Source organism: Rhincodon typus, chromosome 15 (genome assembly GCF_021869965.1).
Source record: "Rhincodon typus isolate 14 chromosome 15, sRhiTyp1.1, whole genome shotgun sequence".
NCBI lineage: Eukaryota > Metazoa > Chordata > Chondrichthyes > Orectolobiformes > Rhincodontidae > Rhincodon > Rhincodon typus.
Genome location: NC_063346.1, coordinates 12,975,219 through 13,000,386, shown reverse-complemented (window position 1 = coordinate 13,000,386; position 25,168 = coordinate 12,975,219). Strand labels below are relative to the sequence as shown.

The following is a 25,168-nucleotide window of genomic DNA, read 5'->3' as shown; positions in this document are numbered from 1 at the left end:
GTTGGTCCTGTGTGATCTACAGGCTTCAACAAAAAAAAAGTGGACTCCGACACATGATCTTTAAAATTTATGTTGGGAGAGGATTGCATGCTGTTGCGTTCATCATAGTAAGGACATGCTTAAAGATAGTAAGCCAGAGATATTATCCAAACTGGACAGTGGATTACACTCAGGTAATTCACTTCTACCTACCTAGTATTCATTGTTCCTGCTCCTGATTGAGTGTGTTTTTCAAATGACCTATTAGATTGGTTTCATACTATTTATTGCTGTTCAACTTTTGAGAGATTTTGGGAAATAGGGATCCCAATCCTAACAGTACCATTTCTCTTCTGAAGAGTACAGTTGCTAAAGCATTTTAGAAGAGATTTTCAAATTCAATTAATCAATTTGTTTAACAACTCCTTTCTATTGTCATCATCGTTCATTTAGACTGTTGAGTCACGTCTGCAGCTTAAAGATGGTTCTTTTGCACTGGAGCCAAAGTTCTTGTCAGGGATTCCAAATGCTGGCAGCCTTGTTTTGAGTGAGTGCAAAAAAAAAGTAATTTTAACCATCATTTAAATCGGTACTACATTTGAGTTTGTGCTGCAATCACAATTAATGGCTACCCAGTAAATGAGAATAGAAGTTTGCAAACAAAAACATACACTACTTCAAAGGATTAACTATCACTCCCATGGTTTGTTAATAATAAAATAAAAGTTTTTACTTGTTTATGAAGCCCATTTCTACATGGAGGTTATTGCTATTTATACTTTTGGCTGTTTAATTGCACAACACTTTTGACATAAGAGCATTTGTTGCTAAACTGACCTTGTAACTGACAAGAACACAATTCTGTGAATGTTTGTGCTGGACGTTAAAGAGGCAAATCTAAATCCTCACCAAAATACTGTAGCTAGACCATGTTGCAGGGGTTTAATCTTTTTCATCACCATTGGTGTGCAAGTGAGCATTCCAGGTGTCTGGGCCAAAAAACCAGGAAATGGAATTCATTTTCACTGACCTCAAGGTGATTTTTGATTCAGTGTACCTCAGGTTGGTAATACTGTCTGTCGTACTGAGATGCAAAGACTATTATTTAAATGGAGAGACACTCCAAAAAGTAATGCAGTACAGAGGGATATGTGCATGACTACAAAAAGCTAGCTTGCACTGTAGCAAGTTATTAAGAATGCAAATAGAATTTTGGCCTTTGTTGCTGGTGTTTAAAAACAGGGAGTTCCTGTTACAACTGCAGAGGATGTTGGTGAGGCTGCACCTGGAGTACTGTGTACAGTTTTGATCCCCATATTTAAAAAAAGACAGACCGGCTTTGGAACCTGTTCAAAACAGATTCAATAGGCTGATTCCTGGAATGAAGGGGTTGAATTGTCAAGAATAACGAAACAAATTATGCTTTCATCCATGAGAATAGTGTGAAGTGATGTCACAACACACAATTCTGATTGGGCTGGCCATGATAGGTGTTGAGATGTTTCCAATAGTGGGTGAATCTCAAACTGGAAGGCATAGTTACAGAATAATGGGACACCTGTTTGAAACTGAGATGGAAAGATATTTCATGACTGCATGTATTTAAGGGGGAGGAAGAGAGAGTTTTGAAAGATCAAGGACTTGAGGGCTATGAGGAATTGGCACAAAAGAGGAATTGAGGTCTGGGGCAGATCAACCATGATTTCTTTGCATGGTGGTGTAGGCTTGAGGGGCAAAATGGCCTTGTCCTGCTCCTATTTCTTATACTTCAATGTGTTATGGACTGTCAAGTAATACTTTTCGACATTAAAATTAGACACCAAAGGCTAGAAAAGATGGCTACACAAGGATCACCTGAGTTCTACTGTGGATGCTCCCCTCACTCAAAAGGGAATAAAATGACCATTTCAGACTTATGAGAATCAATGCTTCTTCCTGAAACTGAACCAAAAGAGTATTATCAAATTGAATGGGTCATTTTAAAACGAAGACACTGCCTGAACCTCTTTGGATGTTCATAAACAACATTGGATGTTCGGGATCAAAGTACATGCGACCTTTTATTTGGAAAAGTACTTTGAACTTGTACAAGTCTGCTTTTAAAATCAGCTCGAAGATGTTTGCGAACTGACCACCAAAGTCGTCAAACTATCTGCAAGAATCCAAGCAACTAAAGTAAATAATGGCAAAGCTTGAAAGTGGAGATCCCAACAGTGTAAAGGACTCCCTCAGTAGGTTCCGATTAAAGTTTACTCAAGATCCAAGCTCCTAGAACTTTAACTACAGGAAACTCGCAACTTGCTGAGAATCCTTTCCTTGACAAGACCCTCAATCCTGTTTCAAGAAACCTGGCCTGCAACGTGGGAGATGCAGATTGTAAACCAGAGACTAGGTAAGCCTTAATTTGTAGCATGGTGCTTTACCGGTACCCAATCTATATCTGGGCGAGTGTAGGGTGTCACACTTCAAGTTAGTGCAAATGGCTATAATAATTAATCTTTATATTTAGGCTCACTACAGCTTTTTGCTGGTTTTATTTAAATGGTGTATGCACATTGAGGGTCAGAAAAAGCACACCTTTTAATACAAGACATACAGATAGTTCTGCTATAATGTGTTTCGTTAAAGTGAATTGGCTGTAACAAGGTTGATGAATAGTGGATGCTGTTTGGATAATGCAAACTTTCTGCTGTATAGGCACAGCAATTTTCTATAGCACAATGTCACATAAGAACGCAACTATTGCATCATAGGAGACATGTGTAGATTATGAGTGGTGAAGGGGACACTCGTTCTGTCTGTGAAACTGTCAGGGGAAAAAAACTAATTGAATTCTAGGATTAATCACATGCATAGAATGTAAAACCAAGAGGCAATGATCAGCTGACATAATACCGCGATAGGATCTCAGTTCGACTATTCTGTGCAACATTAGGCTTTGTTCTAGGAATGACGATGAAGGTTTGGACAGGGTGCAATACCAATGCACCGGGTTGATGTCTGGTCTGAGAAAATAGTAGGTATGTAGAAAATATGAGAGACTGGCCCTTTGTTTTCGGGAAAAGATGATGGGTATTTAAAATTACATAACAATGTGGTAAGATGGATATAAGCAGATTTGTTACTGTAGTTTTGAGAGTTCAGGAGCATAGCAGATAGCACATTAAAGTAAAATCACTACAGTGTGGAGAGAGCCCATTCAGCCCATCAAGGCCACATTAACTCTCTGAAGAGCATCCCAGCACCCCCACCCTGTCCCTGTAACCCTGCATTTACCATGCCTAATCCACCAAATTGGCACATCTTTGGACCTGGAGGAAACCCACGCAGACATGGGGAGAATGTGCAAACTTCACACAGACTGTTGCCCAAGGCTGGAATCAAGCCAGGTCCCTGGCGCTGTGAGGCAGCAGTGCTAACCACTGAGCCACAATGCTGCCCACATGAGAGAGATTTCAGGTAGAGGGCAGAATTTTTCAGAGCCGTGAAATTGTGAATTTTGCTTCCAGAGTTAGAGACTAAATGCAAAAATTATGACAATATTTAAGGTTACAGTGGATAGGTTATGAAGGAAAAAGGGTTGAAGGCATATCGGAGTAAAATGGGTGGAAGTGATAAGGACTGCGGCATGGTGACTCAGTGGTTAGCACTGCTGCCGCACAGCACCAGGGACCCGGGTTTGATTTTACCCTCGGGTGACCATCTGTGTGGAGTTTGCACATTGTTCCCGTGTTTGCGTGGGTTTCCTCTGGGTGCTCCGGCTCTCTCCCGCAGTCCAAGAATGTGCAGGTGAGGTGGATTGGCTGTGCTAAATTGCCCATAGTGTACAGGGATGTTTAAGTTAAGTGGATTAGCTATGGGAAATGCAGGGTTACAGGGAAAGGGTAGGGGGATGGCTCTGGGTGGGATGCTCTTCAGAGGGTTGGCCAGTTTCCACACTGGGGGGATTCTGTGATTCTGTGACAGTTTGTTCAGCTGGAGAGTAAAATTGGACATTGCCTGATTGGGTTCAATTATTTATTTCCATTTGTATCTTCTATGTTTTTTCTCAACATAGGATGAGCAAAGGTGGAAAAATGACTCTGTTAATCTTCACTGATTTTTTTTTTAAAAGAGCCTGCCTTTTCTTTCTCTTTCTGCTCCCCATCCCCACCTCTGGTTTTCTCTTCTTGGGATCCTTATTTTCTGAAATGATGAAAGGTTGGGGATAGGAGTAGTGACAGCAGCACAAGAAACCTCATCTTTTTCTCTAATAAAAACAGAAGTTGCTGGAAAAGCTCAAAGGTTTGGCAGCATCTGTGAAGAAAAAAAATCAGTTAACGTTTTGGGTCCGGTGACCCTTCCTCAGAATACTTTTTCATCTTTTTCTTCTCTCTTTCTCCACTGTCTTTTCAGGTGTGGATGAATATTGTGGTTTTAAACACCAACGGTAGGTAGCCGTTACATCAGAGGTTGATCCAGTGGTCAAAAAATATTCAAATATCTTTTTTTCCCCAAGATTAAATTGTGAAATCCACCTGTTCTTTCCTTCCCTAATCTGGTGATCCTGACCAGAGGTGCTAGGGATAGTTCAATGAGTGAAGAATTGAACCTGCAACTTTCCTTGTCAAGTTGCAAGTTATGGACAGCTAGGGTTGCATGCATCCTACTGAATTATTGGTGGAAATTTATTTGTTTTATCTTGTTATTTTGTCTTCGCGATAATTTGCTTTGTGGAAAATAGGATGTCATTTGCACATCTTATATCCTGCAATCTTCAAACAGTACAACCTGTTTTCTGGCAATTTCTGCACAACTGTATTCAAAATGTTATTTTTTGGCTCATTGTGCCTAACGCGTCTTGGTGGTTTTATATTGGCCTGAGGGTGGGGTTTAAGGGGGCTTGTAAATTAAGAAGACTCCCAACTTCTTAATTATGCTCTGACATTTTATTAAAAAGACATCCAAATCATTTATGACTAAGGTGTTTTTTTTTTCAAATAACTATTTCTTTAGCGCATGTTTTGCCGCCATAAACCAAAAGCTTTGGATATCAATATTAACTCTTCTGTGGATTAAAAGAACAGGTGGGTCTTTAACAGAGCAAACTTAGTTTGGCAGGTATTTTCAAATCCTGGATGACTGGAATTATGTATTTTCTAACAACCTGAAATGCCTCAAGAATATTTTGACTACAGAATTTCCTATAACCTTTCAAACAAGTAGCTGTTGAATTGTGACCATTTTTGTTACTTTAGGTCCTATTTGGAATTGAATTAGGAAATCAACAGCACTGCGCATAAAATACTCTTTGTTTACAGTTGTCCTACTTTTGTGTTTAATTTTATACTTAGTTTTCCGTGCTTTGACTTCTAAGTTCTGTTTTGCATTGCACCCTTCTGAATTGATGGGGAGGACCAAAGAGTTGTTTTCAGGGTAAATGGGTGAGTAGGATCCCTTTGTTATCTTTGTTTGCCTTGCTTGGCTTCAACTGTGACATCATAACTGAAATTGGTGCTCATGATGTAGGTAGTTGCTGGCTATTGAACTGCAAACCCTTGCTTCTGAATCTTAAATAAGTGGCTTTAAATTCTACTCCAGGGCTTGATTACCAAAGATCAAAAGTTGCCAATGCATTCCAGTACTGAGGGAGTGTCACATTGTTAAAGATGTCACCTTTTGGATAAGACATCACCGAGGACCCATCTGCAAGAAGAGCAAGGAGTTACCCAAATTTCCTGATTAATGTTTATCCCACCTTCAGCACCACAAAAGATATTATCTGGTAATTACCAAAACTTTGTTGGTAAGAACTTGCAGTGTGTGAATTGGCTCCTGTGTTTCCTGTATTCCAACAGTGTTTCATTAAGCTGTGCTTGGAGATGTCTGGTAATTGTGATAGCATTATATAAATACAAATTTCAAAAGCTTCTCTAAATTCAAAGATCATTCAGTTTGAAAACACCTGTACTTTGTTCACATTGGTCCTACTTGCACAGCAGCCAGGAGACTTTAATCCCATCAGTGTCAGTTGAATTAGAAACCCAGTTTTCCACTGAGTATCCCAGTGCAATCATGTGGCACAAGATCAGTACAGCAGAAAAGACTGACCTGCCTTGCTTCGATACAAAATTTTTGGTGTAAGTTAAGTCTGTAACACCAAAACTAAACTGAACCGAGACCAAAATGATACGAGACTAACCTGGACAGTTTTACTGTGGTCGTATCAAACAACATTTACACTAACTGTAGTGCCAGTGTAAATTGCCAATGCAAATCCATCCATCCATATAGTTGTTGATTATATCATTGGGCTGGACTTCACACTCAAAAGTAAAATGCTGCAGGAGATCTGAAATAAACACAGAACACAGCAGAAACTCAGCAGGTCCGGCAGCATCTGTGGAGGAAGAAACAGAGTTAAGGTTTCGAGTTAGATCTGACTCCTCTTCTGTTCTGGTTGGGGCTCTATGGTAACCTCTAGCATTCAGAACACTAACATCAGTGGATTGGATGTATTACTATGTTTGACAAGAGAGAATTGGACTCAGACAATACTTTGGTGGTTCAAATGGTAGATCCAGTGGGTGGATCCTTTACAGCAATGAGCCGTGTGAGTGCCACGGTAAATGAGGAGATTCTAGATGGCCCATTTTCCAACTAAGTTTTGAACATCACGATGAGATCCTCACTAATGTGTGGTGAGAGGCCTACTTGCATTAGTTAGCATGTATTAACATCTCAATATTTTCCAGTTTCACCCCATTAAAATGTAATTATCCATTCTCCCACCTGCTGGATAGGAACCTGATGCTAACAATTTCCAACATGAAAATTAGAACAGTAGCCTTTCAACTCCTGCTTGCTGTTCAGGTTCTCCTTCTTGGACAGCAGTCACCAACATTCGAGGGCACATTTCATGGGCAGTGAGTACGCATGCTCCCTTTTATGGACCTGGGCATCAGACTTGTACCAGCCTCACTGCACCCTCATGACACTTCAATTCTGCACTTTGGAGAGCACCTGCACCTCTCGTTGCAATGCTGCCAGGACACTTTGTGCACAGGGACAGGCATCCAACTCCAGGATTGGACTAGAATGTATCTGAGGGCTACTTGCTTGTTTTGTTTCTCACCACATCTGTCTTGCCTGCTTTGCATTGTCTTGACTTTTTGTACTTTGCTTCCTCAGCCAAAGTTTAAATGCTCACATTATATCTGTATTGACTTGTCCTTTAGCACAGATTCAAAGCCAAGCAGTTTATATTTTCCAGCAGTGATGAGTCAAAGGGGCAGACACGTTGCAAGTGCTGGAGAAACGCAGCAGGTCTGGCAGCATCAATGAAGAGAAGTAGAGTTAACATTTTTAGTTTGGTATGCATCCTCGTAAGGGTAGTATCTGTCATCAGCTTGAGCACAGTCAGTTGGTTGCTTAGGAAAGTTTGGATCAGGGAGTCTGTAGCAGGGAGGGCTTTGTGACCAGAGGGCCTGTATTTCTCCTCTGACTGGGTGCCTATTGGCACCATGCAGTCTGCTTCTCGAGAGGGTGTACCTGGAGTAAGTTCACAGTAACTCATCCCACTAAGCCTGCTGGACCTGGCTGTCCATGACAGCTGCCAAACCGCCCATGGAAGCAGCCAACCCCTTTATATGCCTGAGGCAGCAGAGTGCAAACAACGCCTATGCAGTCCCACAACCTTTGTCAATTTTTCAAGTGCCTACCTGTTGCCTGTACACTGGCTTGTGTACTTCTATGAAGTTCTACTGCTGACTCTAATTTATCTAAAATACCTTCCAAGGTATCAGTATTTGAGCTAATGGAGGGTGCAGGAGGCAGCCTTGCTCGTGCTTCTTCTGAAGGATCTGTGGCTTCTTCCTCAGAGGTGATGGAGCGATGTGCTGTGAGGTTCAGGGTTTTCATTTTAGTTTTTGATTTTTCTCCATTATTTAGGATTGATCATTCTGCACATGAAAATGAATTAAAAGGAAACTTTGTATGTATAATGTTGAAGTGAAAGTACAGAAATATGTTTGATTTCAGCCCAAATGCCATGAATAAGATCATATAATTCTTGCAATTGTACCTTATAATAAAATAAATATTTCACTTGTCCACTGTTTCAATTGTTTGAGTTATTCTGGAAAGCAAAATTGTTGCCTTTGTGACAAAACTTTGTTAGGAGCATTTTAATTATGAGCACTTCTTCCAGTTGTTTGACAACTTGAACGTGTCAACCTTTGAAGATATCAGAGTGCTGTCAACGTTTAATGATACCACACACTTGTTTCTCATCACAAGAACCTTGGTTGTAGAGGAGTGATCGTTTGTCAAAATCAGCTGATTTCTTTCTGTGCTGATGCTGCTTACAGGTCATCTGCTGTTGCCCAACTTTGGAGATTTGCTAGTTTAGAATAATTGTTTTTCATTCTGTTGTATCATAGTTTTATTATTGAGTTAGTCATCCAGAAAAAAATGCAACAATGAATTGATTGTTTTCTGCAGTGTTTATCAACTAACTTATTGGTTGCTACTCTGTCTGATGCAGACAGAATACCAATGGTCTATCATTTCATATTCAGTGGAAAGAGTGTTCAGCGTTTTAAACCCAAGGTATTTGAAATTACATGATGCACAAAGCCTTTATACTATTGTAATATTGCTGACAGATCAAGAGAAACAGACTGTGCACAATGGTCTTTTCTCTTTTGAGGACAGCTGTTTGATACTTGACTGTGCATTAATAATAGAATTATAATTTTACACTTGAATATTCTAGAAGTCGCTGCATATAGTTTAATCTTTGAAGTCTTGAAGTCCTAGCAAAAATGTGTGGTGTATTATCTGTGAAGTACTGTTGTTGGTTATGGGTGATCGCCATTTTGAAATTTGAGGAAGAAAACTGAGTTCCAGTTAAAGCATTGTGACACCTTTTTGTGAATAAATTAATTCTACCTTAACAACTATGGTCAACTTTTATGCAAAGGTATGGCTAGTATGCGATTTTGAACTGTGAAAGCTCATCACTACTTTCTCAAGGGCAACCAGGGATGGGCAGTAAATGATGACCAGCCAGCAAAATCCACATGCCACAAATGAATAAAAAAAGCATAGCATTGATAATAGAAATTAAATTGATATAACATGTTTATTGAATTAATTCATTCTGCAAGGTCATCTTTAATTACAATTAAAATTTTTCAGACATTGTCAAATTCATTGTCATTCATATCTGATGCAGAGTTCATCAGATTAACTTTGATTCTATTTGACTAGAGCATTTATTGCATGGGTCCCATTGTGGATCAGATTTAGTCATTTTGGTTTCAAAATCGTCCCTGCGGAAGAAATCATCTTCCTCTCCATCCATTGTTTTGAAAAGGTGGAATGCACATTCAGTGTGCTTGTGCATTAATAACAACCCCCAATTTTTTTCAGTCATTCACACAAAACATCACGGGGAGTCATTCCAGTATTGCTCAATGCTACCCTTATGCATGATGTCTAATAATATTTCAGTTTACTGCGGGTTCATGTATCCAATAGTTTTACCGAACTCAACCACTTTATTAAAATTGTCATAAAAAGAAACTTTGCCTAGATCCAGCATGTTTGCTCACTATTTTGAGAGAGAATCTTCTGAACAGCCATACGTGTTTAAATTGTCATATTCTGTTTCCAAAATCTTCCCAACCACTCTGTGTGCCAACTGTGAATTAGTTATTTGATTGTTCAACACTTTTCCTTGTGTAATAGATTTCTTTGGTTGGAATATAAAGAAGGCACAATACTTAATGTACTTGGATGGCAGTATTTACTGTTCTTGCACTGCAATTGATGACATCAAGATTATATTTCCATAAATGTTGAGCATCCAGAGCACATAATCAATATGCTTTGCATGCAATATGTAAAGGTGTGATGAGAGATATATAATTTATATATCAATGGTTTCAATCCCAGATCAACTGACGTGTGCAATGAACCTGACATGGTCAGTGAAGTAACATTTGAAGTGGAGGGAAGCACAGTTTGTAACAAACAGTGTGATTGTGTGTGCTTTTTGTATTAACCTGTCCAGGAAGAAGGATGTAGGTAGTTGGCCCATTGTTCTATATGCTTTGAATTGTCTGAGCAGGGGTTCATAGTTGGACTTTTTTAAAAAAAAGGCCATTAATTGGGAGGGTAATCTGAAACCAGAGGCTAACCTCAGACCATTATTGGCTCATTAAGTGGAAAACTGGATCAAATATCCATTGAATTGTTCTGGATCACAGCCATGTCACTTTCACTGGTTTTTATGTCTTGGGTGGATTCTAAGACATTTTTTCTGATTCTGTGCCACATAAACCCAGGTTGAACCGAACCATTAAAAGACATTTGTGCATGTTGGGTTGATGTTGAATAACTTTGGGATGACTTCCAAAGTACTGAAAAGCAATTTTTCCCCAACTTCAATTGGAGTGGGAAGATATGAGTGAAACACTGAAAATAAGCAGCCTCTGCTAAAATTTCTGAAGACTGCATTTAAACTGTAGCAAATTATTACTTTGAGAGTTGGCTCGTTTTTGGCAGGAATTTGCTCCCATTTGCCATAAAATGACTGAAAAGATATCTGGAAAGATTGCACAGCTGGCAGTCACTAGTATAGAAATAAATAGTACTGAATCACATCTCATTTATTATACAGTTTATAATAACTTGTGGGTGAGTTTGCATGTCTAGTATTATCCCTTCGGGTATTGTAGTCCCTTTGCAAATTGGAACCAGTGCTGCAACATCAAGGAAATTAAAATCATAAATTCAAAATGAGCAGAATGAAAGGTGGGAAGGGTAGCATGTGCACTAATTTCCTGACAAATGTTGTACGTGTAGGAGGTGATCATGCTCATTAATTTTGAAATAATTGACAAATGCCCACTGTTTTTCAAATAAACTTACCCAGTTAGATTGTATGGTAACATTTTTGCAAATAGACATTGTTATTGGTAAAAGTTACCTGACATTGTTCTCAGACTGCTAAGTTGCACTGTAGGGCCTTCAAGTAAGTCAGCGCCTTGTGATTGTGCAACTGCACACAAACCTTCTAAAGTTGTTGCTTATTCAAGCAGAGACGGTTGAAAGTCTGAGAACTGGATTTTCCCCCAACCCACCACATATGTAAGCAATAATGATGTTTGTCTTGGTAGGTTTTGAGACTGCACGCTCTTTAGCTTTGCATGGAGCCCATGTTGTCCTAGCCTGCAGAAATCGAGCTCGAGGCAATGAGGCCACACAACAGATACTGGACGAATGGGTGAGTGTTGCTATGTTGTGTCAAAACCTTTACTCGACTTATCTAACCCATGTCCACTAATAAGTCTGTTCAGTAAATTCTACTTTTTTGGACTAAAAATTCACAGAGATATGAGGATTCAAACTTAGCTATCCAACTGGAACTTTGGATTGACAATAGTGTCCACAATTCTAGGATGTGTGTACTTAACATTCCCATGCCCATGTTTTCTTTCAAGTTCAATGTGTAATTCCATGATCCGCAGTATCCGTGGGGAAGATACGCTTATTAGCAGCCATGCTTGCAATGAGGTTAGAGGATTGTTGTACTGATTTTGCCCTTTGCGCCCTGCAAGCATAGCTCTCCACCGATGTTGCAGAATTACCCCAGCTGCACAAGGATCACAAAACAAAACGCCAAGACCGGGGCAAATGTAAAACCTTATTAATTGAACACTTAATGTAAAATTTGCAATTCAAAAAGAAATATATTAGTAAGAAACATGTTAGGTGTAATTTTTAAATGAAAAATATGGTATTTCTATATTTCAAATTGGTTAAGTATATCAAATATCAGTTTCTTATTGTTTATATTCAGCCAAGAGTCTCAATTGCAAGAATTGTTTGGACATTGTGGTTTCACTGTTTGTTGAAGTGTTAGACTTCAGCAACGTTTGAATATTATTCCAGAGATGTTGTGATTTGTTGTTTCTCTTAACTGTGTATTAGTTTGGGTAAAACTATACACACAAGTGGCGTTTTTCTGGTGAATGGTGTCAACAGCTAGCAGACATGTGAAGGAGACGTATTTGAAAATATTTAGTTATTCCACCTTTAAGAGCTTCTTTTCTCTCTCTGTAAGTTACAACAGAATGAAATGTGACCATTGTTCAAGCGACTTTAACAATGAAATCTCTATTATATGCAAAATAAGAAAATGTTACTGCATATTGTGAGAATAGCAGCATTTTAGCATCCCTGAGCTTGTTGGTTATAGGTAGTTACTAAATAACGCATTCTTAGCTAATTGGGACAACAAGTGTAAGGTCTAAAATTGTACTGTTATTATGCAAAGGAGTGCTCTTGTCTGTTGCAATTTGCCACACAAAAGGCTGACAAAAAGTAGAAAGAGACTTTAATGGGACAGTGCTCTAATATAACTTACGTTTCTGCAGGATTGAGTTTTCCTCGGGGGAAATTTGTATGATACAGTTGCAATAAAAATAAAAGTCACTGTGCAGCTGCTTTTCTTTGCAGTGCCTGTTGCTGCAGTTTTGTAAACATTTTCATTAGAGTGCCAAGTTAAAGGGAACTCTATTGTTTCTTGGGGAGATGTGACTACTGTGCATCTGATTCTTTTGAGCTCTAGGGATCTCAGCACCAAAAAGCATTCAGACATACTCTGTGAGTGCTCACCTTGTGGCTGTCTGTATTTTGCTTTTTTAACAGAAAGAGCTTACGTTTTATGAAAGTGATCATAATGGAGATCATAATGTAGGAAGGTACATTTGGATGTATCTCACTCATGGAAAAATATTTGAATCATGACTAGAGTTGCTTTTTTCTCAAAATGAAAGTAAAGCTCAGTGAAGAGTTTTAAGTTGTGTTAAAGAAAGATCACTTTAAACTTCTGCTTGCTCATCTCAATAAAGTAAAATTTCTTCCTTTGTGAATCCAAAGCTCAGGGACTTGAGTTGTGAGAAATCTAATCCAAGCCTACATTTGGCCCTTGATGGTGCAAGGTCCAAAATGGAGTGAGTTAATGTACCAGAACGTATTGATCTGCAATATATATTGAATAATCAATTGAATTGTTTTCTTGCCCACTTTTCTAAACCACTGTCCACTTGCTGCTGGGACCACATGTTGCCATCTGTTGCCAGCAATTTCCGTATTCTTTCAGCTGCCAGAGACACCCAAGGGAATCAGTCATAATTCCATAATTTACCTATTTTTGATACTCCCCTCTTTGCTTTGATTGGAAATTTAGGGAGTGAAGGGAAGAAATTGAACCTGCAACCTACCAATGCTGCCTTTGCAGTTGCAAGTTCTGATACTTGGTGACGTTTTTATGAAATCCCAAGCCGAAGTATATGGGCTTAATGTCGTCTGTATGAAATCACCCAGCACCTTGAAAAACAAATTCAGAAAATACACAATCTAATTATTTTCTGCTTTCAGCCAGAGTTATTTAGACCTGGAATTATTAACCTTTTCAATCAAAGCAGATTGTTTGTTACTTAGCTGTAATGCAGGAACATTTATAAATCAATTAGGTTTGCATCAGTATAATTTAATTATAATTACAGAAATGTGTTTCAAGCTGAATAAACATGTTAACAATTACTCAGTTTCTTAGGAAACTATACGTGCACTGCACATATGTGGTAATGATGAGGCACAGCAACTAAGAGGTAAGAATGTGATGTTGATTTGTCAAGTGTTACTCATTTAATTCCAATGACAGTGAAATTCTGTTTGTCATGATATCTTACAATATTACACCCAAAGGATTGCAGTGGTTCATGAAGGCAGCTTACCACCAGCTTCTCAAGGGCAATTAGAGATGGGCAATAAATGTGGCCCAACCAGTGACATCGACACCCCATGAACAAATAATTAAAAAAGAAATTACAATGACAGACGTGTGGAGCAGGGAGAAGGTTCAAGTTCAATTGCAATAAGCAACCTCTGACTTACTGTGTTCTGGATGACAAATACCTACTTTATAGTCACTTTAATACAGATTTACACTGCACTTTATTTATGTTCAATTTTCTTTCTTGGCCACATCTATGTGCTGCCGTTTAATGATCAGATGTGGGTCACCTTTCACATGTATTCCAAGGGATAGCCAGTTCCGTCTCTCTCTGTGTCTTTACCACACTACTGCCTTTGTACTGGCCGGCTGCCATGAACAGGAACAAACATAGAAGTTGCTGGAAAAACTCAGCAGGTCTGGCAGCATCTGAAAAGAAAAAAATCAGAGTTAACCTTTCAGATTCGGTGACCCTTCCTCACAAGGATTTGCGGAAGGGTCACCGGACCTGAAATGTTAACTCTGACTTTTTTTGCTTCACAGATGTTGCCAGACCTGCTGAACTTTTCCAGCAACTTCTGTTTTTGTTCCTGATTCACAGCATCTGCAGTTCTTTTGGTTTACCATGAGCAGGACTCAGCTTTGTACAGCAAACACTGGAAAGGACAAAGATTGTTCTCTCTCTCTCCACCACAGAGGATCATGAGTCTTTGCACCTCTTTCTCAAAAGGCAGTGGAAGCAGAGTTTAAAACTTTTTATGGCAGAAGAGCATAGATTCTCAATAAACAAAGGGTGGAAGGTTATAGGCTTAGTGCTAGAAAATGAGATTATAATAGATGGATGTTTGATTACTTATGGGGACATGATTTGGCTGAAAGGCCTCTTTCCATGCTGTAAACTCTATTACTCTACAAAAAAGTAGTCTGTAAAAATATTATTGATCTGTGAGCTATATCTGCAATGTGGTATCATGTAATAACTTTAAAGTTAGGGCTTGTTCAGCTACTTGACTTTGTTGATAGATCTTAAACATGAAGGTGGAATGTATCTAATGTAAAAGAAAGAACTGTAGATGCTGGAGATCTGAAAGAAACAAAAACAGAAATTGGGGAATTCAGCAGGTCTGGCAACATGTTTGGAGAGAAAACAGAGTTAACGATTCGAGCCCAGTGACCGTTCAGAACTTGCTTTATGACATGACAGTGGATTGACCATCCCTCGTAAAGAAGTGTTGTGATGACTGCTGCCTGGTCAATTTTGATATTTGTTTTAAACCCAACTCCATGATTTCTGTGGGTGAGTCTGCTGAATGTTGAGCTTGCTTTTGCCTGGCGACAGTTGATTTCATCAACTAAGGGGCGGCACAGTGGCTCAGTGGTTAGCACTGCAGCCTCAAAGCACCAAGGACCCGGGTTCGATTCCATCCTTGGGCGACTGTCTGTGTGGAGTTTGCACGTTCTCCCTGTGTCTGTGTGTTTCCTCCTGCTGCTCCGGTTTCCTCCCACAGTCCAAAGATGTGCAGGCTAGGTGGATTGGCCATGCTAAATTGCCCATCGTGTTCAGGGACGTGTAGATTAGGTGGGTTATGGGGGTTGGATTTGGGTGAGATGCTGTCAGGGTCGGTGTGGACTTGTTGGGCCGAAGGTCCTGTTTCCACACAGTAGGGATTCTATGAGCTATGATCTATGAACATGTTGTATTGAAGATAGCAGAACTCCTGAATAGAATTATGGAGTGCATTTGTTTACCGAGACTGGCCTGGGGCAAGTGATACAAAATCTGTCTTTTTCAAACTGATTGTAAGGCTGACCCCTTCTGAGGCTTGGGAAAACAATCAACAAGCAGCTGCTTGTAATATGGATTGGGTGCTAAAAGAAAACAGGTGACATCACACGTGGTTCACTCGGATGATGTTGTTTGAACTTTGTATGAGGTTTGAACTTTTCACATTGAGGTTGTTTTTGTTCTGACCAGACATGCCGTCCTTTGTCAGGACCTTGAGTCCATCCAAGAACATAGCTGTAAAGCAGATTATAAAAAAACCTGGCACCATTATATTGTCTTTCTTGGTGCAGTTGGTGACAGGAAAGGTATCTGATGATGTCATTGGTCTGGATCTTCTGAGGAGTGGCATTCATCGTTGGATTGAGGCCAGGATAAGTAATCGTTGAATCAGATCTGAAGGAAGAGCAGAATATGTAGCTATCTTGAATTTTTGATGGAGGTTGTTGTCCCGAAAGGGATTTTTTTCTGAGATGATGAGAAAGCCGGGCGGGGGGAGAGAAAATGCAAGCTGTCCATGTTCCACTGTTGTGAACCCATGTTCCATTGTCTGCTTAACAGGACCTGTCAAAATAAAGGTCACTATGTATTCCTGAGTCTAATGCCACTGTTTTTTCCAAGCTGCCTTAGTTGCCCATGAGCCTTTCATCTCCTAATATGTGAAGTTAGGATTCACATGTGAATTAAATAGGACTTACAAATGTCTTGGTGCTGACTCAGTGGCTGGTTTTGATGTCTTTAAATAATGGAAATTTCAGTGCAGATGGTTTCATTTATTTGGTCTGGGTCTCGTGAAGCTCATCTCAATCTGTGCATCTGACCATTTTAGGTCTGTGATGTTACCATTTGAAAAAAAAATTAGAACATAGAACGTCAAACTTTTTCCAGATCTGGCAAAGGGTTTTGAACTCAAACATTGGTCTGAATCTCCTGATCTCGGTTAGAATCCTTATTTTCAACCTAGATCAAACAAAATGTTGTCTACTTAGTTTTAGAGGAATTTTCTTACCAGACATCTGGGCAAAGAGCCTTCCCAGCCAAAGCAGCGCAATCCAATCCAGGAATCCATGCTGGCAGCAGCAGCAGAATGGAACTGTGCTATAACCCTGCCCCTCTTTAGCAGGGGTAGTTTTAAAGATCCTAAATCCACATTCTCAGTTTACTGAGGGACAGTGTCTGCAAGGTAGGTGAGATGGCAAAATGCTAGGTGGGTGAGGGGTACAGATGGGAGACGGGTGGAAGGGTAAGATAGAAGATAAATGGGTGAAGTTCAGGGGGATGTTGGTTGTCATTGTGGGGTGTCTGCTTGTGTGGGAGCTGTTGGTGGGATAGGGAGAGATTAGGTCCAAGGCCTGCATAATTAGATTCATGGGGAACTGTTGGATCAGTGGGGAGGGAGGGTGTCAGTGAGGATTCAGGAGATGGTACCTACGATAGGTCAGTCAGTGGGTTTCTTTTATGTTTAGTGAGGAGTTACAGCAGATTATACTCTATCGTTTCCTGGATAACTATTCAGTAAGTCAGATGGCTCTCACTCTAACTGAGAGTTGGAAACTTTTTTGGAAGGTCCAGATGTTGATTGATTTTCCCTTGGAAGTTTCAACTTCCTGCAGAATCAGCTGTGTAATGACCTCTATGTTGTCCTGATGTGAAGCCCGTCTTCCTGTTGGAAGATCTGGACCATGATTAACTTAATTCGCTTTTTCATCATGTATTGCCTGATGTGCTGACTATTTCTAGCATTTTCTACGTATATTGTATATTATAGGAGGCTGGTTATCAGGCTGACTTGCTAGGTCTTTTTCTTTGCAGTGCTAATCTACCTGCATGTATATCTCCTTAAGGAGCTCTGCATTTGTGCAATGGTATAGCTTTTGTCTTGCTTTTTGCCTGTCTTCTGTGATGAAGAGCGTGATGTGCATCTTGTATATCCTCCATTGACCAGAATTGATAACTACCAGATAACCTGTCCACTATGGAAATTAAAGACTCAAGTTTTGGTCCATAAAGGCCTGCTTGAGGCAGCTGTGGTTCAGTCAGGAATGTGCAAAAGTTGATGAACAAAAGCCTAAACAGTAATCATTCTAATCTTTTTGAGACTGGAAGCTGGAATTAGTGACTCGTCAATGGCAAAATCCAGTTGATAACTGACATCATCGCACATAAATTGTGCGACAGAAATCTCTGCAATGTTCCATATTTTCTAAACTGAAAAGGGAACATTTAATAAATAGTGTGGTTTTATAATGCAGAACAGAATAGAGCTGTAGATTAAATTGAATTCATTTAGCTATTTTTTATAAAGTAGATTACATTAAATTCAGAGAATCTGACAGTACAGAAGGAAGCCATTTGATCTATCATGCCTGGGTGCTGATAGAATCTGTGTGCTTGTATTTTTCTTTAAGCACTTGCAATAGAATTACAATTTCCACTTACCAATGAAGCATATTTCATTATTCCTTATGCACTAAGCAATGGATCACTGCTCTGATTTTGGTCTGCAAATGAATCATTATTTAATTGTGACCAGTAGATTGTTATTGAATTTCAAATTTTCTTCATCAGAATTTCATTTCTTTTACGACTTTCTGTTTCGAAAAGTCAAGAAGCATAAATTTCTTTCTGTAAAATGCATTTCAATTTTTAGAAGTCCCTTTAAAGAAAAATTATGACTGTGGGTTTTGTTTATAGCCGTACAGGTCTACGATGCATGTGGAAACCTATCACCATCTTTAAGAATCTCTAAACCAAGCTAATGAAAATCTCTTGTAGTGGAATCGAAGTTGCATGATTAGGAATATACAGTACACATTAACCCCGTTTACAAAAGTGCCTTTGGCATGGCATTGGCAGAGCCCCTGAATTTGCATCTTGATACTTAAGCAGATAGAAAGATGCAGGCCATCAGCTCGTAGCACTGAGAAATGTCCTATAGCTTCTCAAGAAAGAGTGACTTTTCCCATCAAGCAGTTGATTTACAGAGTTTTCTGGAGCTAACGAGTAAGACACCCAGCTCCCAGTAATATTTTGATCCCTTCGATTCAGTCTGTAAGCAAGCGGTTAATTGATTTGATCAAACTCACGATCAAACTGTTAATCTTTGATATGATCATTTTGTACAGTAGTCAAGTTTCACTTGTGCCCTGGAGCCTGCCTGATTGAGACATTGAATGTTATAGAACAAGATCAAAGAAAATTACGGCACAGGAACAGCAACTCTATTTAAACCTGTCGCTTATTTTCCAAGGATCTGTATCCCTCTGCTCCCTGCCCATTCATGTATCTGTCGAGATACATCTTAAATGCCGCTATCGTGCCCGCCTCTACCACTTCCGCTGGCAACGCATTCCACGCACCCACCACCCTCTGGGTAAAGAACTTTCCACGCATATCTTCCTTAAACTTTTCCCCTCTCACCTTGAAATCGGGACCCCTCGTAATTGATTTCCCCACTCTGGGAAAAAGCTTCTTGCTATCCATCATGTCTATACCTCTCATGATTTTGTAGACCTCAATCAGATCCCCCCTCAACCTTTGTCTTTCTAATGTAAATAATCCTAATCTACTCAACCTCTCTTCATAGCTAGCACCCTCCATAGCAGGCAACATCCTGGTGAACCTCCTCTGCACCCTCTCCAAAGCATCCACATCCTTTTGATAATGTGGCGACCAGAACTGTACGCAGTCTTCCAAATGTGGTTGAACCAACGTCCTATACAACTGTAACATGACCTGCCAACTCTTGTACTCAATACCCCGTCCGATGAATGAAAGCATGCCATATGCCTTCTTGACCACTCTATCAACCTGCGTTGCCACCTTCAGGGTACAATGGACCTGAACACCCAGATCTCTCTGTGCATCAATTTTCCCCAGGGCTTTTCCATTTACCGTATAGTTTGCTCTTGAATTGGATCTTCCAAAATGCATCACCTCGCATTTGCCTGGATTGAACTCCATCTGCCATTTCTCCGCCCAACTCTCCAATCTATCTATATTCTGCTGCATTCTCCGACAGTCCTTTTCACTATCTGCTACTCCACCAATCTTAGTGTCATCTGCAAGTTAACTTGTATAGTTAACTTGTGGGACACTCCAAGGATCTGTTCTAGGAATTTTATACTTTTGATGCATCTTACTCATTTGGAAATCGGGTTGGAGACTGTAATGATATGTGCCTTTAATAAGGATTCATTCTTGAAGAGTGATGTCGTTAACCTGGTGATAAGGTGTCTGCTCCATGGAAAACAGTCTAAATCACTTTGGTTTATTAAAAAAACAGACAAAAGAAGCATGAGTGCATAGAGTCAGGCTCGTACAGACCCAAGGTTTTAGTTTTGCTCTCAGTTGTTGAAGTTGAGATTTTGGAGTTGAAGCTGCGAGATACAGCTCTCTCCCTGCTGCTGCAAAATCTTGAGTTCTTTCTCTGGTTCTAGATTCATGCTTTCAGGCTTTCCTTGCTCCTGGACTGGAAGCAATTGCAAGTGAGGGAAATGTTTTGTTGAATTTGCCTTTGCCAAACGTGTGTTTACGGAATACTGCTGTATTGGAACAGTTGATGAGTACTAGTTAAATAATATATTATTTAGTAAAGTATTTTGATAGAGTTGAAGTTGTGCCAATTCTTTCTTTTTTGTTTTTGTTTTAACCATGGTGTAAGAATAAAGTGTGTTTTGTTAAAGCCTAGTAAAGTGACCAATTGAATCACATCTGGAACGCAGCACCTTACACTTGCCTTTAAATAAGATAAAAGTTAGGGTCCACGTTATCTCCTTAACATACTTTGAGGAGGTTTGGTCTGTTGCATAATGAGCAAGCCTGTCAAAATTCATGTTGGTAACAATGTAGATAGCAGGTGTTTTCAAATAGGACCAAATTAATCAGGTACACAAAGATTTTGATAAAGGAGGAAATTGGTCTCAGAAATGATAAATGTTGCTGTGTCAATAGTTGCAAAATGGTGGGATTGGGAAGAAGATTAAACTTTGGAACTACAATTTAATTATGATCTTCAGGACATCAAACAGGTAAAGGAACCTGGAGGTATTTGCAGGTAGGCCATTGAAACAATTGCATGCAACAGCTCTAAATAAGGCAAAATTGATTGTGGAGCTTCTGGTTCATGAAGTAGGTGACAAAACACAGAATGGGATTCTATACCTACTCAGGCTATTGATTTGCCCACATTTGGAATGGTTCAATAGTTCTGGTCACCATGGTTAGAGGAGGAACATCACATGTTGAAAGAGGCAGCAGATGCCTATCTGTCTGATAACACCAAGCACCAGAGCACTAAAAGGAGACGAAAGGATTTGAAAGCAAACAAATGTCAGAAACCCCTTAGATGCTGGAAATTTGGAAGAAAATGGCATTAGTGTCAGGTTAATGATCTTAATGTTGATTAAAGAATCACTGACCTGAAACCCTCTCTTCTTGCTGGCTCACGTGTTGTATGTTTCCAATATTTTCTATCTTTACTGAAGGAACAATGTTTTCTGTTATGCTACAAGAGGTGATCTTAGTTAAGATGCACCAGAATATCAGTCGGTTGAACGATGAGAAAATTCTGTCATAGGACCAGGAAAGCTGCACTGTGGGAATGAGCTTCAGAAAGTCAACAAAAGCTGTGACTATGAGCACTTTTAACAAGAAAGTGGTCATACATTAGAATATTGACTGAAGGTATACATGATGGTCCATTCCTTAAACTGCTTAACGCTGGGTCTGGATAAACGAAAGAAGGTGATCTTTTTCAGTCTTGTTTGAACCTCCTTTCCTTAATTCTCTTTTTGGAAGTTATGATAAAACAGTATGCAGTATTTTCAAGAGATTTCTGCATGAGCCGTTGTAAGCCACTCTTCCAATTTTGCAAAGCATGTTTTCCAAAGTCTGAGATAGTTATGTGTTTGATTTTGTTTTTGTTTGCAAAGTGCACTTATCACATAGATTGCTTTTCATAAATGTAAACTAAATAGAAGTATCTGTTTGCAGTGTGGTAATGCATTCTTTGTCCAGATCCGGAAATTTGTGGTGCAGACAACAAAATACCAGTCAATTAGTATTATCAGAAAATCACTCAAAAGGAATCCTCTGCTCTTTCTTCCACTTCCAAACATAATGGGCACTAGATAAATTTTATTTGAAAGTTGAGGTAAAAAATAATATATCAAGCTTCCAATAGAATTTAATCAGTATGAAATTGAGCATTTTCTTCCTTAAATACCAGTCACTTGGGATTTCATATTGCTGTGTTACTGATGAATCATTTGTAACTTGGTATACGGAACACTCTAAATGATTTCCTATTATAGCCATGTTGTGGTGTATTGAGAGAGCTAATTAACTTTGATTACTGCACTAATATTATGGCACATTGACAGTTGTGCAGATTTATGACTATGGGAAAGTAAACAAATGAAATGCAGGTGCTGGAGCAGAAAGAATAAGCTACTGTATTAGAAAACTTTAATTACTAAGAATATGTAGTCAGGAGAGAATCACTTGATTAATTACAAGATGCTAAAATTTACTGCAAAACCAGAGCATTCTGTAGAAAATGAACACAAAACACAACTGTATTTGAAAAGAGTGAATTCCCATGTGGTGCTATTTATTTTTGCACCTAAATATCGTATAGGTTTTTGCACTTTTTGTTTATCTGCCTATATAATTTCTCCTCCAGATATTACAACATTTTCCGTGTGGAATTTCCCTGTAACAAATGTGTGTTGTTGGAAAATGTTGGTTTTTGTATTTGATTTGATTATATTTGATTATGAACTCCCTCTGATGCTTTAGCCTCGTGGAAATTTACTTGGCGCAGCAAACAGAGGTAAAAAGAATAGGTGCAAACAAGCTGGAATGGATAAATAATACGACCCATAGCAAAAACAGTGGAACAAAGTGGAGAATTCAAAGCAATCCAAAGCTTGCAGTATAAATCCAGGGACTGGTTAGGGGTCTCTCAAGTGATACTCTAGAGAGTGGGTAGTTTCATATTTCCTCAGTTTGAAACTTCATGGTTTATAAATGCGGTGTGGTGTCAAATCTAATTTACAAAGTGCACAGGAGATACACTGGCTTCCCTCATCACTTTTACTTAGCTTACATGACATCACTTTAACTGTTTAGAAAAGTCGAATCCCTTTCAACATGTTTAAACTTGTTGGAAGAGAGTTACTTGCATCCTTGTCTAGCTTTGTGTAGTGCAACTTTCCATAAGGAACTGTTCAGAGAAAGTCACAATTGTTTTGGTTCAGGAGAAGGCTGCCATTTCTGCACCAGCTGTCTGAGCATTGTGACTAACTGCCAGTTTCCTGCCTTTTGCCCGTCTCCCTGCATATTGTTTCTATTAGTGCTCTTTTGAATGTCTGAATTGAACCTGCCTCTGCCAAATTTCCAGGCGAGGCATTTCAAACCCAGACCGCTTGCTGTGAGATAACGCTTTAACACCTCACATTTGCTTCTTTTGCAATGATGTGGAGGTTGGACTGGGTTGGACAAGATCAAAAATCACACGACACCAAGTTATAGTCTGAGCACTTGCTTTCGGAGCGTTGTTCCTTCCTCAGGTATAGTGAGAGAGGAGGTATCGACACAGAATTTATAGATAAAAGATCATAAAACGGCTGGGAATGTACTGAATAAACCTAAAATGGCTGGCTGACTCCCCCCTGTTAAATCATTAATCAGTTAGAAAGGAGATGCAGATTTTGATTGATTAAAATGCAAATTCCAGAATTTCTTTCAAGTCACTTCCCTGAGATAACCAAAGGTTTTATCAGTACATAAGAGGTGACATCTCAGGTCAGACAATGCATTTTAGATGCGAGGTCTTGTTTAGAATCTGTCTGGGTTTTAACCTGGAGACAGACTGGTTTTACTTCCAAAGCAGGAATTTATAAAATGTCCCATTGACTGACTGTGCCGACAAATTGTGTGTTTTTTGAACAAAATATAATGAATCTGCAAATGTAAATTCACCCAATAAGTTTGTGTGTGTGTGAGAGAGAGAGGGGGTGGGGGGGAGTGGGTAAGAGAGAGAGTATGTGTGTGTGTGTGGTGGGTGAAGAGAGAGAGAGAGTACAGTGCGGTGGGGATCCCTGTGGTACGACATGAACCCAAGATCCTGGTTGAGGCCGTCCTCATGGGTAGTGAACTTGGCTATCACCCTCTGCTCTGTGACTCTGCATTGTTGTGTATCCTGAAGTCCAGCTTGGTGGACGTTTACCCGAAGATCCGAGACAGAATGCCTTGACTGCTGAATTGTTCCCCCTCTGGGAAGGAACATCCCTGTTTGGTGATTGTTGCACAGTGTCCATTCATACATTGTTGTAGCGTCTGCACGGTTTTGCCAATATACCATGCCCCAGGGCATCCTTGTCTGCAGCATATGAGACAGACAACATTTATGTGTTACATGAGAATCTGCTGCGTACGTGGTGGGTGGTGTTCCCACATGTGATGGTAGTATCCATGTCGATGATCTGACATGTCTTGCAGAGGTTGCCATGGCAGGGTTGTGTGGTGTTGTGGTCAATGTTGTCCTGAAGGCTGGGTAGTTTGCTGTGAACCATAGTCTGTTTAAGGTTTGGTAGTTGTTTGAAGGTGAGAAGTGGAGGCGTGGGGAAGATTTTGGTGCAGTGTTCATCGTCGTCGACGATGTGTTGAAGGCTGTGAAGAGGATGGCGTAGTTTCTCCGCTCCCGGAAAGTTCTGGATGTCGAAGGGTATCCTATCGGACATATCCTGTGTCTGTCTTGTGAGGGGGTCGTTATGGTTTTTCACTGCAGCCAGTCAGAACTGGAGATCAATGAGTTGAGCATCGTATCCCATTCTTATGAGGGTGTCCTTCAACACCTTCAGGTGTCCGTCATCTGAGCAGATCCTGTGTTTGCGTAAGGCTTGTCCACAGGGGATGGCTTCTTTAATATGTTTAGGGTGAAAGCAAAAGAAGTGCAACATCATGAGGTTATCTGTAGGCTTTCAATTGAGTGAGATATTGAGGTGTATGTCCTTGATGGAGATGCTTTGGTCCAAAAATGAGACTGATTCTAAAGAGAAGTCCATGGTAGGTCTGATAGTGGGAGAAAATCTGTTGAATGCAGCAATGCCATTGTGGGGGATGCTGGTGTAGAGTGCTGAAACATGCATTGGGGTGAATTTGCATTTGCATGTTTGTATTTGCAGATAAATTATATTTTGTTCAAAAAGCGCACAATTTGTAGACACAGTTAGTCAATGGGACATTTTATAAATTCCTACTTTGGAAGTAAAACCGGTCTGACTCCAGATTAAAACAGGGACAAATTCTAAACAAGGCCTCACACCTAAAATGCATTGTCTGACCTGAGATGCCACCTCTTATATACTGATAAACCTTTAGTTATCTCGGGGCAGTGACTTGAAAGAAATTCTGGAATTTGCATTTCAATCAATCGAAACCTGCATCTCCTTTCTAACTGATTAACAATTTAACAACCTTCTTAGGTTTATTCAATACCTTCACGTCAGTTGTATGATCCTTTGATCTATTACTTATAAATTCTGTGCCTTGATGCCTCCTCTCACTACACCTGAGGAATAAGCAATGCTCCGAAAGCAAGTGTTTTCAAA

The 25,168-nt window shown here is 39.7% G+C and overlaps 1 protein-coding gene across 1 annotated transcript in view; it reads left to right on the top strand.

Annotated features, from left to right (window-relative positions):
* Positions 1 to 25,168, top strand: part of wwox (WW domain containing oxidoreductase) — a 255,062-nt gene that overhangs the window by 65,294 nt on the left and 164,600 nt on the right. Inside the window, exon 7 of the mRNA XM_048605954.1 lies at positions 11,145 to 11,251. Within this exon, the coding sequence (XP_048461911.1) occupies positions 11,145 to 11,251 (107 nt within the window). The remainder of the gene's footprint in view (positions 1 to 11,144; positions 11,252 to 25,168) is intronic.